At 33.4% G+C, this 15,502-nt stretch overlaps 1 protein-coding gene across 1 annotated transcript; it reads left to right on the top strand.

The window, feature by feature from the left end:
• The first annotated feature begins 10,405 nt into the window (after positions 1-10,405).
• Positions 10,406-15,317, top strand: LOC103491001 (subtilisin-like protease SBT5.3). Its single transcript, XM_051086531.1, has 10 exons — positions 10,406-10,489; positions 10,675-10,793; positions 11,220-11,317; positions 11,530-11,694; positions 12,061-12,163; positions 12,468-13,002; positions 13,184-13,281; positions 13,363-13,723; positions 13,800-14,013; positions 14,672-15,317. The coding sequence occupies exons 1-10, from the start codon at positions 10,406-10,408 to the stop codon at positions 15,223-15,225; spliced, it is 2,331 nt and encodes a 776-aa protein (XP_050942488.1). The 3' UTR covers positions 15,226-15,317.
• Positions 15,318-15,502: the final 185 nt, after the last annotated feature.

Genomic DNA, 15,502 nt, shown 5'->3' on the forward strand with positions numbered 1-15,502 from the left:
AGCCTACCAACTCTTAAAAGGAAGCCCATGAAATCACTCACAAAAATTAAATGCGTTTACAGTCAATAAAGATACATAATCTAGTTTTGCGTGGAAGTAAGAAGCCATCTACAAACTAGCACTAAGAATCTTAATAATAGTTGTAAGTCGAATTTTCTCTGGTAAAGTTTCCTTGAAGGAATGAAACAAGACAAAAATATACATATTCAAGATTTAACCCCAAAAAAGTTATGAAACAGAAAATTTATATATTTAACTAGTTTGCACAAAGAAAACAAATAATCAGAGATCTGAAGAAACAAATTATACCCTAGCCCATAGGCATCTATAGATTCTTCAACATTGAAGAGGACTCCTCGACAGTTTACTATTTCGTTTGTCCATTGTATTAATATCCGCATATTTCTTACAGCCAATAAAACTATAATCGACATTTTTCTTTTCTTTTTCGCTTTGTTCATCTGCATCTTCCTAAACAATTTTTCTTTTATTTTATTTATTGATTCGGATAAGAACGATAAATTATATTTTCTTTTGTTCCTTTTACTTCATGAACTTGTTTTTCGTAATTTGTGATGATAAAAATGTTCTTGATTTTTATGTTGGAAGGTAAAGAGGATAAAAAAAAACCTTATAGATCTGAAAGATAAGTAGCGGCAGCGAGATCTACAAACCTAATCGTTGGCAATGATCTCAACTCGATCCTGCTGCCACACACCGACGTAAGAGTACGTGGTTCCAAATCGATTCCGATCGCTAGACCTTCTCTTTTACTGGCCATAGTAAATCTTCAAATCCTCGATGGAAAAAAGAATCTACAAGAAAATTTGATTGGTGGCTGCAGAATTTAGGGTTAGAAGATTTCAAAGTTATAAGGAGGAAGAAGAGAGGAGGAGAATTTATATATAAACTTTTAAGGAAAAAGAAAAGGTAAAGTAAGAGAGAGAAAACTTGATTTTTTACCAAATTAAAAAAATAAAAAAAATTACAAAGGGGCTTTAATGTCGGTTTTAAACCGACATTAAAGATCCTTCTTTAATGTCGGTTTAAAACCGACATTTAACGTCAGCATTTTGAAAACCGACATTAAACGTCCGCATTTTGAAAACCGACATTAAAGCCCATTTTTCATTTTTTCCACCCGACATTAAAGGCCAGATTTCTTGTAGTGTATTGTGAAAGACAGCTTGGGAAATATGGTCATGAGTGACCACGAAGAAAGGGGAAGGCAGAGTCTGAAGAAACAAGGAGAATAGGCTGATGATGAAGAAACAGGCTTCAAGAGAAAATTAACAAAATGGCTAAAAGACAATAACCTTAGGTTGTCTGCTGAATTTAATTCTCAATTTAACTCTACCTGTGCTGATGTTGTGGATCCTATACAAAATGAGCCACCAAATTTAAACTTTGAAAATTTGACTGATGATGTAATAGATGAAAAGGAAAAAGACACCATGGGGTTGACTGTTTACCCATGAAGATGATTTCCTAGAATGTAAGAGGGCTTAGCTCGACGCAAATAAAAGCAACTATATTTGCCTATTGCCCTAACTTTGTTATTTTAATTGAAACCAAACTCTCCACGGTCACAAGGAAAATTATAAAATCTCTATGGAGCTCAATTAGTATCAAATGGATTTTCCTTAAAGCAAATGGTCGATCAGGAGGCATTATTGTAATGTGGGATGATCTTAGGCATACAATTCAAAATGTTATTGAAGGGAACTTCTCTATCTCGGCCAAAGTTTGCTACCAAAATGGTTTGTGTTGGTGGCTCTCTGTCATATATGGTCCAGCCAAAAGAAAAAACAGGTCTCTGTTTTGGGAAGAACTTGACAACCTTAAAACAAATTGCCTTCCTAACTGGATTCTTGGGGGAGACTTTAACGTGGTCAGATGGAAGGGTGAGACTTCTGCAAAAAATCCAGCTTCTCTCAGCATGAAGAAATTCAACTCTTTCATCAACAGCTGCAATTTAATTGACCAACCCCTTACCAATGAAAAGTTTACCTGGTCCATACTTAGAGCACAGGCCACCTTATCCAGATTAAATAGATTCCTTTACTCTCTTGAGTGGAAAAGTTCTTTCTTGTGCCATTATACAAAAACTTTATCCAGAATTACATCGGACCATTTCCCCATAGCCTTTGAAGCTTCCTCTATAAATTGGGGCCCACCCTTTTAGATTCACAAATGATTATCTACAAGATATAGACTACAAGAAAAATGTGGAAATGTGGTGGAGCAATACTAGACAAAATGGTTTTGCGGGTTACTCTTTCATGCGTAGGCTAAAGCAATTAGCTATCAAGATCAAACAGTGGGGGAAAGTTAAAAAAGGACAGTTTGATGAAAATAAAAGGGCCTGGATAAAAGAGATTGATCTCATAGACAAATTAGAGGCAGAGGGTAAATCAATCGAATTGCACAAAAGCAAAAGACTTGCTCTAAAAGCCGATCTCTCCCAAGCTACCCTCATAGAAACACAGATGTGGGCACAAAAGTGTAAAAGAATATGGAACCATGAAGGGGACGAAAACTCTTCTTTTTTCCATAAAATATGTACATCCAGGCAACGAAGAAGCATAATTTCAAACGTGACCAACCACTGTGGACAGATATGTATGAAAGACAGTGACATAGCCGAGACCTTTGTTCATCATTTCAAAGAGACTTATGCAGATAAGAGAAAAAATAAGTTTTGACAAAATTACTTGGCGTTTCATAGATTTTATGTCGATAAAGAAGAACTACTCCTCTGCTTGGAGGAAAATGATTGCCAACTGTATATCCAGCGTCCAATACTCGTTCTTATCAATGGCAAACCAAGGGGCAGAATCAAACCATCCAGAGGCATTCGACAAGGTGATCTCCCCTTTCATTTTTGTCTTGGCCATGGATTACCTTAGCCATCTTATTACTGATTTGGAAGGAAAAGGAAAAATCGGTGGTGTAAAATTTGGCCCAAAACTAAATCTTACTCATATCTTATTTGCTGATGACATTCTCATTTTTGTGGAGGACAACGAGGAATATATTTCAAATCTCAAGATGGCCCTTCTCCTCTTCGAATCTGCTTCTGGACTCAATATCAATCTGAACAAGTCTACAATATTCCCCATAAATGTTCCTGTAAATCGCGCGAACATAATAGTAGAAAGTTGGGGCTTAAGGAAAGATATCTTGCCGACAAGCTACCTTGGCATGCCTTTGGGCGGGAATCTATCATCCTTAAATTTTTGGGATAATATTCTCCAGAAGATCCAAAAAAAATTGAGCAGTTGGAAATACTCTCAGCTCTCCAAAGGTGGCCGAATCACTTTGATAAATTCAACCTTAGAAAGTCTCCCCACGTATCAACTTTCGGTGTTCAAGGCCCTCAAAGGAATAGCTCGAAAAATTGAAGCATCTTGGAGGAATTTCTTATGGAAAGGTACTTCCAATGGACACAATATCAGCCTTATCAGATGGGCCAAAATAATAACTCCAAAGGAAAAAGGAGGCTTGGGAATTCATTCCGTCCATAGCACAAACTCTACTCTCCTCTGTAAATGGCTTTGGAAATTCTTAACCGAAAAAGATCCCCTCAGGAAAAGATTGATTATTGCCAAAGAATTCTAGAATGGAAGTGTCAAAGAATTCTAGAATCCAATCATAAATGATTGGGACATTCATATCAACCGCCCTCTACGTGAACATGAAACTCAGTTGTGGCTCAATATCAAATCTTTTCTTACAGTTCCTCTGTCAAATAGGGGTCCCTCAAAGCCTATTTGGAAGTTAAATTCAAATAATATCTTCGACACAACATCAGTTAAAAAAGACTTAGCTAGAACTATTCCTTGCTCAGCAAATTGCCAACCTAGTCTTTACAAAACTCTGTGAAAGGTGGAGTTCCCAAAAAAATGCAAATTCTTTATATGAACTCTTATCCATGGTTGCATCAATACCGCTGAACAGTTGCAAAAACGCCTTCCAAACTGGTATCTCAATCCAAACTGATGCTATATGTGCAACAAGAACCAAAAGGACATCAACCATCTTTTTATTCACTGCCCCTATGCACAGTTGTTATGGAACAGGGCAAAGAGTCTTTTGAATTGGAACAACCCTCTTACTGACGTGACCTCTCTATGTAAGGATATTTTCTCCCTAAATATAAAAACTCAAAGAGGGTTGATTACTTTCAATACTGTTGCTGTAATCCTTTGGAAATTTTGGATAGAAAGAAACAGTAGAGTTTTCAAGCATCAGAGAAAAGAAATACAAGAGCTATGGGAAGATATCCTTGCACAAACCGGCTTATGGAGCAGCAAATCTGAACTTTTTTCTAATTACAATTGTAGTTCCATAGCTTTAAATATTTCTGCTTTTGTTTAAAAGGGTTTAACTCTAGCACTTCTCCTTGCTTCTTGTACTGAATTTTTCATATTTATTAATGAAGCGGGAGTGATGAGGGTGCTAAGGGGGTGTCCACCTAGTGGAGATGTTCGGGTGCACCCAACTGACCCATCGTATCCTTTTTCAAAAAAACATAACTATATATATTTGTGTTGGAGAATACAAAATGCTTTAAATTTATCCTACAAATCTCTTCTAAATAACCTAATATAAAAAATATTTGATTCCCCAACACAAAAACCCGGTATCTTGCGATAAACAAGAGAGAAAATGTCAAAAGCCTAAGAAAAAAAATTAAACTTATTAAAACTACCGATTCACTAACACTCTCCCTCACTTGTGGGTTTGAAATATTTGAATTAAAGACCTAATAAGTAGAAATCAATTTTAATTGGGAAGGAAACGAAATTTTAATTGGAGAGGAAACGACTATACAAGAGTTTGGACACAGGACCTCCTGGACCACCTGCTCTGATACCATCTAAATCTCTGATTCACCCAAAAGCTTAAGCTGATAATTGTTGAAGGCAAATTGAAATATATATATCACTAACAAAAAACTCAATATATTTTTTTATATTCATGAGTTTTTTAGTGAACTTACAAGCCATCCATCTAATTTCATAAGGCAACTTGCTTGACCTTACAACATTTGAGTTGTAAGAAATTAAAACTTGTAAAATATTAAGTTCTAGATGATGATTACCATGGATTAAACTCATTCTATTTAAATCTCTTTTATTAATTAAATCCATGCCCTTTATTTACCACTAACTATTAGAATATTAGAAGTGTATTAGAATACTTAATATATTAGGGAGTCAAATGTGAGGTTTTTTGGGTTTTATGTCCTAAAACTCGTAGATAGTAAATATAATCCGTTGACCGTTATTAATAAAATGTTTTATTATTATAATTTCAGTAAGTGTTATTGATTACTTTATTAGTTTTGTCTTAATAATCTAAATCCAATAAACTAACATCCTAAGCTATTTGATGAGTCTTGAACAGTATGTAGAGACATACGGGGATCAATGTTCAAGATCAACTTAAAGAGTCTATAGTATAGGGTTAAGGTTGGGTACCTTATCCTGGTAACACTATGGATACGGCTCACTTTGTATTTAATACAAACACATTGATTCAATGCGTTCATGTATGCGACATGCGAGTGAGAGTATCCTATGCAATGAGTTTGCATAAGACCGGACCACGAAATAGTAATCACTAGATGTAACTCCGTTAACTAGTTGGGTTTCTATTTCATTAAGATGACCTAGGTAACTTAGTCTTAATTCTGAGTGTATTATGAACTCCTGTTTGCGATGGATTGTCCTTTGATTTGTATGGGTGAGAGTGGCCAGATTGGCGACTCAATATGCTTATCATTTCGGGGACAAGACCGAGTGGGGAGCTGGGAACATAATCACACAAGATGGAATTCACTCATTCTCACCTTTAGGGTAAGTAGATAAGTGTTTCCTTAAATGGTATCTCCGGGACTTGAACAAAGGACTCTACCCTCTTTATGGCACGAGAGTGATTTCTGTTTAGTGGTTGGACCATAAACAAGTTGTTCATTAGAGGAGCATTAGTATTTAAGGACTAGAAGTAACCAAAGGTAAAACAGTAATTTGACCCCAACTGGTGTTACGAACACTTGTGAAAGACTAACTTACTGGTATTGGTTTATATCCGTGGACACATAAATATATTTACAGTGAGAAGAGTTCAGCTGTGAGTTTTTAGTGGAGTGTACACACAGTTAACGAATATTGATTAATGTGGTTAATGAGTTTAGCCAATTAATCTCATATTGTTATAGCTTCTGATCTGTAGATCCATTAAGTCCCCTTCCTAGCTCGTAAAGGGTAATGAGATTTATTTATTTTGGTTGTAATTTGAAATGTTCAAATTTACTTTGAAAATTAATATAATGTATGGTGATACATTATAATATAAAATTTATATTTTAATTAGGCTTTAATATATAAATTTAATTTTGGATATAATTCAAAATTAATTTATGAGAGAATAGAATATTTGAATAAGTTCAAATATTAATTTAATGTGAATTAGATTCATACTAAAACTATAGGTTAAAATTTAATGTGTATATGATACATATTAAAACTAAAGGTTATGAGAGAAATTCATATTTGAATATGATTCAAATTTGTATTAAATTAAATAAAAGATATTAAATTTAGAAATTAATTTATAGTTTAGTTTATTTTGATTTAATTAAATTTGATTTAATTAAATTAACTAAATTAAAACTATAACTTATACGAGAGATATTCATTTAAATATGATTTAAATGAAATATTAATTAAATATGATTTAATTAATTATTAAATTAATTAATTATTTTAATATTAATATTAATTTATTAAATTAATAGGGAACGTGGGTGGTTTTCCCACGTCCCCATTTTTCTCTCAAACTTCCCTCTTCTTCATATAGAGAACATTTTCTTCTGTGAAAAAATTTCTTCCATTCTCTTTGAAATTTTTCTCTCGTCTTTCAATTTGGTTCCCACAAATCATCTCAATCCAGAGAATAGGAAGGTTTCCAAGTGGTGCTGCTCCAAATTGGTTTTTAGTAGATTCAGAGACGTCAATGATCGAAGTTCTTCTCTGTATTTTTTTTTTCTTGAAAACATGCTTAGCCATAATTAATTTAAATTTTACCAATGTATTGGTATTTTTAGATTCCAATTAAATTAGGTTAAAGTCTCTGAATTTCACTGTGCAAAGGGCTTTCATCTGTTATGTTAGTTTAAACATAACGGATCAGAGTGGCGCAGCGGAAGCGTGGTGGGCCCATAACCCACAGGTCCCAGGATCGAAACTTGGCTCTGATAAAGAAAGACTTTCAATTTCTAATTAGTTTTTTTTAAAAAAAATGTCGATCATTAAAAGACTAAAAAAAATAGCTTCTAAAATCTTTCTTATCTTTCACGATGAAGGTACTACTGTGATGTTAACTTAGTTGAGGTGTTCGGGTGCGTCCATTTATATATTTCTTCCTTTAGTATATTGTTAGAAATATCGATCATGCATTCTTGCCTTCTAGTAAATATGTTCGGGTGCACCTCCTAAACTTGCATGGTTTCAATTTAATTTCCAATTTTGTACTTTCCTTACTCTAATTCATTCAAGTTTGATTCTCTCATTGTAGCCAAAACAAGAGATAACACCATGCATCCAATACTGGACTCTACCAAAGTAAATCTAGCAAGCCCATTTGATTATGGTGCAGGACATGTCAATCCTAACAATGCAATAGACCCCGGTCTAGTTTACGATACAACTATTGATGACTACTTGAACTTCTTATGTGCTTGGGGCTACGAACTACACCCAACTCAAGAAATTCTCTAACAAACCATTTGTTTGCGCCAAATCATTCATAATATCACAAATCTCAACTACCCATCGAGATCTCATTAATTACCGAAGTTGACGATCAATGTTGGGTGACAATCAATAGAAGAGTTAAAAATGTGGGAAGCCCAAGAACGTATGTGGCAAGCGTGAAGATGCCGAAGGGAGTTGCAGTTACGATTGAGCCGAATACGTTGCAATTTAATAATGCGGGTGAAGAGAAGAGTTTCAAGGTTGTATTTAGATACATAAGAAAAGGGCAACGTGAAGGGTATGTGTTTGGGACATTAATTTGGTCAGATGGGTAGCATTTTGTTAGAAATCCTACTGCAATGAAATTGGGATAATGTGAGGAAAATTTTCATTTCATTTCATTTTTAATATATGATCTCCAAACATTGGGTTTAGTTATGGAAAGAATAAAAATTAATTCTTCAAAACTAAATGGTGATTGTTGTGCCCACCACACTTCAATAAAAGATATTTTTTTTTATTTTTTAAAAACAAAATTTAAGTTTTTTTTTTAAGAAAACAACCCTTTAACCTAAGAGATAGTTGCAAATGTGGAAATTATATTCAAAATAATTAAGTATATAACAGCATTTTAAAAAAATTACAAATATAGCAAAATCTGTCAAAATCTATCAATGATAGGAGTCTATCACTAGACCATGTAGCAAATGTTGGTCTATCACTCATAAACCATAAAAGTCTATCAACACGATAGAACTCTATCACAGGATAGACTTTGTTATATTTGTAATTTTTTAAAAATATTGTTACATACTTAATAATTATTCTAAAGATTGTTACCTGTTATAATTACTCTTAACTTAAATTTTCAAGCCGTCAGTCCAACAGAAGTATAGAATACAGAAAAGATCAGCAACAATTTTCATTCTTTTTCAACCTAAATTGTTCACTTTTTCTTTACGTAATTTTCAGATTTGTATTACTTCGTATATAGATTTATTTTAATTAATTTCACAGTTACAAGATAATTTTTTTCCTTTCTCGTCCCTCACAAATTTTTTTTCAACATGAAATATTGGCATGCAAGCACACAGTTACAATAAATAATTTTTGTATATTTTTAATTGTATATGATGACGGAGATTTAATGACAAACATGAAATTAGCACATGATACCTTTAATCCGACAGTTCATTTCATTTTGGTCAAGCGACCAACATTGAAGAATGCCGATATGGTAAAGATGTTTGATGTCAAGCCAAAACTGAAAATAAAATCAACAATAATATCGGTCAAAAACCGACATAAAAGATGACTAACATCATATATCATTAATAACATCTACATAAATGTTGGTCACTCGTCCGACATTAAAACATATGTAATGTCAATTTTTTACTAACATTAAAGATCAAATTTCTTGCAGTGACCTTTTTAGAGTTAACTTTATATCAATATGGAGATAATTTTTAAAATGGTAACGTGATAGAGACTATAGGGGACATCATCCTAAAAAAAGAAACATATCTCTAATTTTGATAGATCTTATATATAAATTAATTTAAGAGAATTACCTCTAATAATCCTTGTTTAAGAACAAAAGTTTCTAAATAGAATGATAATATTCAAAATCAAGTTTGTAGAGTTATTTTTATTACAAGGTTGCTGTTAGCCTCTTAATCATATTTTTTTTATTAAAGAAATTTGGATCGATTTCAGGACATGAAAGTTCACCGACGAAAGTTGTAATATACCTTAAATTAGTAATTAAAATATAAAGTTATGGATAATAATCTTTTTACATCTTTTTTTTTTAGGTTACAAATTTTTTATTACATAGTGTCCCTCAAACAAAATTCTTGACTCTACCATTTGGCATGCATCATATTGATTATTACTTTGTATGTCCCTTCATCCGAGAATATATCAAACCATTCAAGTTTTGTTGTTTCTAAAAATTATGTATTATCTTTTATATCTTAAGAACTAATTGATACCAACAAAACTAATTAAAAACTAAATGTTATTGTCAAAACGCACCAATATCTCAATTTTATGAAAATGTTGACGAGAACATATATATAAAAATTTATTGACCAATGGATTTTACTAACACTTTTTATTAGTGAATTAAAATATGTCTATTATATATACTCTATTTACATTAGTGACTTTTTTTTTTATTATTATCCTTATGTTTTCTATTGATCTTATCGATTTTGAACCTAGAAAAATGTAAAGATATTTTTAAAAAATTAATACATTAATAAATATCTAGATATCAAGTTTTCATTTCGTAAGTCAATGATTCAAATCTCTGGTTTCTAGAATTGTGACTTAAAAAAACCAACTTTCTAAGATGAAACTAACTATACAAATTTCCATTTTTATAACCTTGACAATAATTATATATATCCTTATCATTCTCAACAAAAACTTTCTAATTTTATTGAACCAAAAGATTTCTCATCCAGTGATTTTTTTCCCTTTTGATTTTCTGTATGTTCTAAAGATAAACTCATCGTTGTTCAAACGGAACAACAAAGTTCAGGTTTTAAATCTTAATTAAGCAAATACTTTTCCTCTATTGTATAAATAAAACCCCTTTGAAACGAAAAAAGAAATAATCTCAAGCAAAACCAATGGAGGCTTCCAATCTTTCTCCATTGCTTTTGTTCTTTTTCTACTTCTCTCTATTGCAAACTTCCACCATTGCCACCAAAAAGGTTCGATAAGTTCATGCGTATGTTGAGAGCTGCATTCATCTTCATCCAATTGTCCAACTACAGTTTTTGACATGATTGGATGCAGCTTGGGATAATGCATCTAACTATTGTCCATATTTGTTATTTGTTCAAATCTCTATGTTCTTGTGTTGATTGTTTAATTCTTTTTTTGTGGTGCGACGCAGTCTTACATCGTTTACTTGGGTTCGGAACATTCCTCGTCTTTGGATCCTTCCTCTTTATCAGAGCATTCCCAACAAGTTACTGCATTACATTATGATTTGTTGGGATCTTCGTTGGGAAGGTAAGAGCTGACTTACCATTCGAAATGACAGTACTCATGAGTTGATTAATTAACTTAATTTGATTCCATCGTTAAAGTTCAAAATTCTATCTATAATTTGTGTTTGGCGAGTGACTGTTTTATCATTACAACTTTGTCACAATCACATAGGAAAGATAACAAATCCAATCGTCAACCTTTAATAAATGTTCATCATTACTTCATCAACCAAATATATTAAATACCTGCAGAAAAACAAAACATCCTCCCTATTTCCTAACTATGATGCATCTTATATATTGCACTAAATATTTTTAGATATCTAATAGATATCTCAATGCATTTGAAGAGTTTATTAAATCACTTCAATTATTGTTTCTCATAAGCATGCATGAACGCAATTTTTATTTTCCTGTTTTATGACTAAACTTTCAATTGTGTAAACAGTAAAACGATGGCTGAGGAAGCGATTTTCTACTCATATACAAGAAGTTTCAATGGTTTCGCTGCCATACTTGATGACAAAGAAGCTGAAAATCTAGCAAGTAAAAATAACTTTTACATTATCTCTTAATTACTTGATATTTATATATGAGTTATATATGAATATATATTTGCTCACATAGATTAGTTTTTGTTTATTGTTTCTTTATATTATTTAATTACTATAAGATTCATTTGAGATATTAATAATAATGTTTATTTTAATGATGAGATTGATGAGGAGATTGATGTTTAATAAAACATTGGCATATAGGAAACCCTAAGGTGATATCAGTGTTTGAAAATAAGGCAAGAAAATTGCACACAACACGTTCTTGGAACTTTCTTGGAGTGGAAAATGATATCGGAATTCCTTCAAATTCCATTTGGAATGCTGCAAAGTTTGGTGAAGATGTAATCATAGCCAACATTGACACAGGTAATTTTATTTTTTCTCTTTACTATTTACTCTTTCCAAAATTAATAATAATTTCTTTTCTTCCTTTTCTCTTATCTACGAAAAATAATTGCTTTAAATGACAAAACTTAACGTGTGTATATATATATATATATATATGAACTCGAGATTTGATTTAATCTAATTTTGTATGTTGAGCTCAAAACCAAAACCAAAATTACACAGTCTAACAATAGCATATGCATAACTTAACTGGCTAAGACATTTTGTTGAATTAAATACAAACGAAGGGTGATGATTGACAATGCGCGAATGAAGTTTGAGAATCTTTTTATGTATTATTCATCATATGATGATTGGGAAATCTGGGATTTGTTTATTGTGAAGGTGTTTGGCCAGAATCAAAGAGCTTTAGTGATGAAGGGTATGGACCTGTGCCATCAAAATGGAGAGGCATTTGTCAAACTGACTCCAACTTCCATTGCAATAGGTTTCATCTATCTTCAATTTTTTCATTTTTATTTTCTCTCTAAATTGATGACCTATCTAGAGATTAATTTCTTGACTGAATAGTCAAATTTATTTGCTATTCATAACAATTTTTCTAAAATTTAACCATATTAAAATGGAAAATGAATAGGATTGAATAAATTCTCATTGATTTAAAAAAATTTATTAGAAAAAGAATTATTCAAACTAATGTGTTTTTTTTCTTTAATTATAAAACATTAAAAATTATAAATTATTTAGGCAAAGAAAATTTGAAAATTGAAATATTGATGGAAAATATCCAGGAAGCTTATTGGAGGAAGATATTTCCACAAAGGATATGAAGCAGCCGGAGGCAAACTCAACGCCACTTTACTCACCGTACGCGACCACGACGGCCATGGAACCCACACTCTCTCAACCGCTGCCGGAAACTTTGTCACCGGAGCCAACGTTTTTGGCCATGGTAATGGCACGGCCAAAGGTGGTGCTCCGAAGGCTCGCGCCGTTGCCTACAAGGTCTGCTGGCCTCCGCTCTTTGACTCACAATGCTTCGACGCCGATATTCTTGCCGCCTTCGAAGCCGCTATTGCCGATGGAGTCGACGTGCTATCAACTTCCCTTGGTGGAGCAGCCGACGAATATTTCAACGATCCACTTGCTATCGCCGCCTTCCTCGCCGTTCAACGAGGCATTCTCGTTGTCTTCTCTGGTGGCAATTCCGGTCCTTTCCCAATGACCGTCACCAATGTTTCCCCTTGGGTATTCACCGTCGCGGCCAACACCATAGACAGAGATTTCGTCAGTTATGTGGGGCTTGGAAACAAGAAACACGTCAAGGTATACGTATATACTCATCTTTTAGGGTTAGGTGCATCTCGGTTTGCACCAACTTTATTTGTGCACCCGAATTATATAATCAATATTCAATAGGTTCAACTCTAGAAACACCGAAGTATTCTAGAAAAAATGTTTACCGGTTTTTACTCCATAACATTTCACCATTTTTTTCCATTTGTAGGGTGTAAGCCTTTCTTCAGTTGCTTCATTACCAAAGAAGTTCTATCCATTGATCAATTCAGTGGATGCAAAATTCAGCAATGTCACCGAATTCCATGCGTAAGTTTTTGAGATTTTTCATAGCTTCCCTATATGTTTCTTTGGATGAAACATATGAGTTTATAATGTGTCTATTTGCAGTCAATTTTGCGGCAAGGGGACGCTTGATCCAATGAAAGTAAAGGGAAAGATAGTGATTTGTCAAGTAGGGGAGACCGAAGGAGTAGACAAGGGCTACCAAGCTTCTCTAGCTGGTGCCGCAGGAGTAATTGTAGCTAACGATATCGAAAAAGGAGACGAAATCTATCCCGAATTACACTTCATTCCCGCTTCGGATATTACGAATACCGACGCACAAATAGTCCAAAAGTACCTCAAATCCACCAAAACACCAATAGCTCATTTAACCAGTGTCAAAACATTGTTGAGTGTCAAACCAGCTCCAATCATTGCTACCTTCTCATCTAGAGGCCCCAACCCAATTGATAGTACCATTCTCAAGGTTTGCTTTTCTTTCCCAATTCTTGTTTTTCACTTCTTGTTTTGGAACTTTTATTTATTACTCTCTGTTGTTGTAGCCTGATGTCACAGCCCCTGGTGTGAATATACTGGCTTCTTATCCCACTGGAATTGCTCCGACGTTCTCCGCTGCTGACCGGCGGCGTATCCCATTTAATGTTATCTCTGGTACTTCCATGTCTTGTCCTCACGTTGCCGGTATCGCCGGTCTTGTTAAGTCCATTCATCCTAATTGGAGCCCTGCTGCTATCAAATCTGCTATTATGACTACTGGTATATGCTTCTTGCTGCCTCCTTGTGCTTTCCTAAGTTTGATCATTTTCAACATTTCTTCTTGATTATACCAAGATTGAAGTGTTGATACGATTAAATTTAGATCAGCCTCTAGACTTCGAAATATTATAATTTTATTATTGATATTTGAGTTTTGTTTAGGTTGGTTTGCAGTAATTTTAAACCCTAATTTCTCATTAATTAAATTCTGAATTTTTGTGTTTAAGGTTAATATATATTGACTAAATTAAAAAGATTTAAAAAAATTCTCATTAACCAAATTTTACTAATTTTCATGATGACTATTAAAATTGAATTTAAAATTTTCCTTTATAATTATTTTTAATTAATTAATAGATATTAACATTAATGATAATAAATGAAAAATCAAAATTAATTAAAAGTTTAAATCTCGAAAATCAAATTGAAATAAAACTCAAATTTCCCTAGTACTAATTCTAATTAACGTTTTGAGAAACTACACTAAAAACTGGACTAAATGTATAATATTTTGAAACATATAAACGAAATGAAAATTAGACCCGTCCACGAGTGAGTGGAAGTGCATAAAGTATTAGATATAATTAAAGTTTAAGTTCTTGAGTCAATTGACGATTTTACATATATCTTTATAGATTAATGACCTATTCTTTTGCAGCCAAAACAAGAGGCAACAACAACCAAACAATCCTCGACTCAACGAAACTCAAGGCCACACCTTACGCTTATGGTGCAGGACAAGTATATCCAAACGATGCAGCGGACCCCGGCCTTGTTTATGATATCACTATTAATGACTACTTAAACTTCTTGTGCGCTCGAGGCTACGATGCAATGAAAATTAAAAAATTCTATGCTAAGCCATTTAACTGTGTTAGATCGTTCAAAGTCACGGATCTCAACTACCCGTCGATCTCGGTCGGGGAGCTGAAAATTGGTGCTCCTTTGACAATCAATAGAAGAGTTAAGAACGTGGGAAGTCCAGGGACGTATGTCGCACGGGTCAAAGCGTCACCCGGTGTTGCGGTTACGATCGAGCCGAGCACGTTGGTGTTTAGAAGTGTGGGTGAAGAGAAGGGGTTTAAGGTTGTATTGCAAAACACAGGAAAAGTGAAAAGTGGAGATGTGTTTGGAACATTGATTTGGTCTGATGGGAAGCACTTTGTTAGAAGTCCCATTGCTGTGCATTTGGGACCCGGCATTGGAAATTAATTTGTGGCTTAATTTCAACTTAATTACACCAATAAATTTTGGGTTTTATTAATTTAAATCATCAACTAATTTAAATAATGAATTAAACTTTGAAACCATCCTTTTGGGTCAACCGTAGGGGTAACACTATTACACATGATTTAGCTTTTCATGTTCGAAGATTTCATTTTTATGTGGTGTGGCTTGAGAAACCTCCTTTTGGGTGGACTTTGCTCTTTCGTCGGACCTCTTTTTAACATTTCTATTTGCTTGTTTTGTTGTACTAAAAAGACTTTGG

This window comes from Cucumis melo, chromosome 6 (genome assembly GCF_025177605.1).
Source record: "Cucumis melo cultivar AY chromosome 6, USDA_Cmelo_AY_1.0, whole genome shotgun sequence".
NCBI lineage: Eukaryota > Viridiplantae > Streptophyta > Magnoliopsida > Cucurbitales > Cucurbitaceae > Cucumis > Cucumis melo.

Excerpts from the sequence above, each read along its gene's own strand:
- LOC103491001 (XM_051086531.1), top strand. The coding sequence starts at position 10,406 with ATGGAGGCTTCCAATCTTTCTCCATTGCTTTTGTTCTTTTTCTACTTC. Across the intron at positions 10,490-10,674 it reads CCACCATTGCCACCAAAAAG|TCTTACATCGTTTACTTGGG; the intron begins GTTCGATAAGTT and ends GGTGCGACGCAG. Across the intron at positions 13,724-13,799 it reads TTGATAGTACCATTCTCAAG|CCTGATGTCACAGCCCCTGG; the intron begins GTTTGCTTTTCT and ends CTGTTGTTGTAG.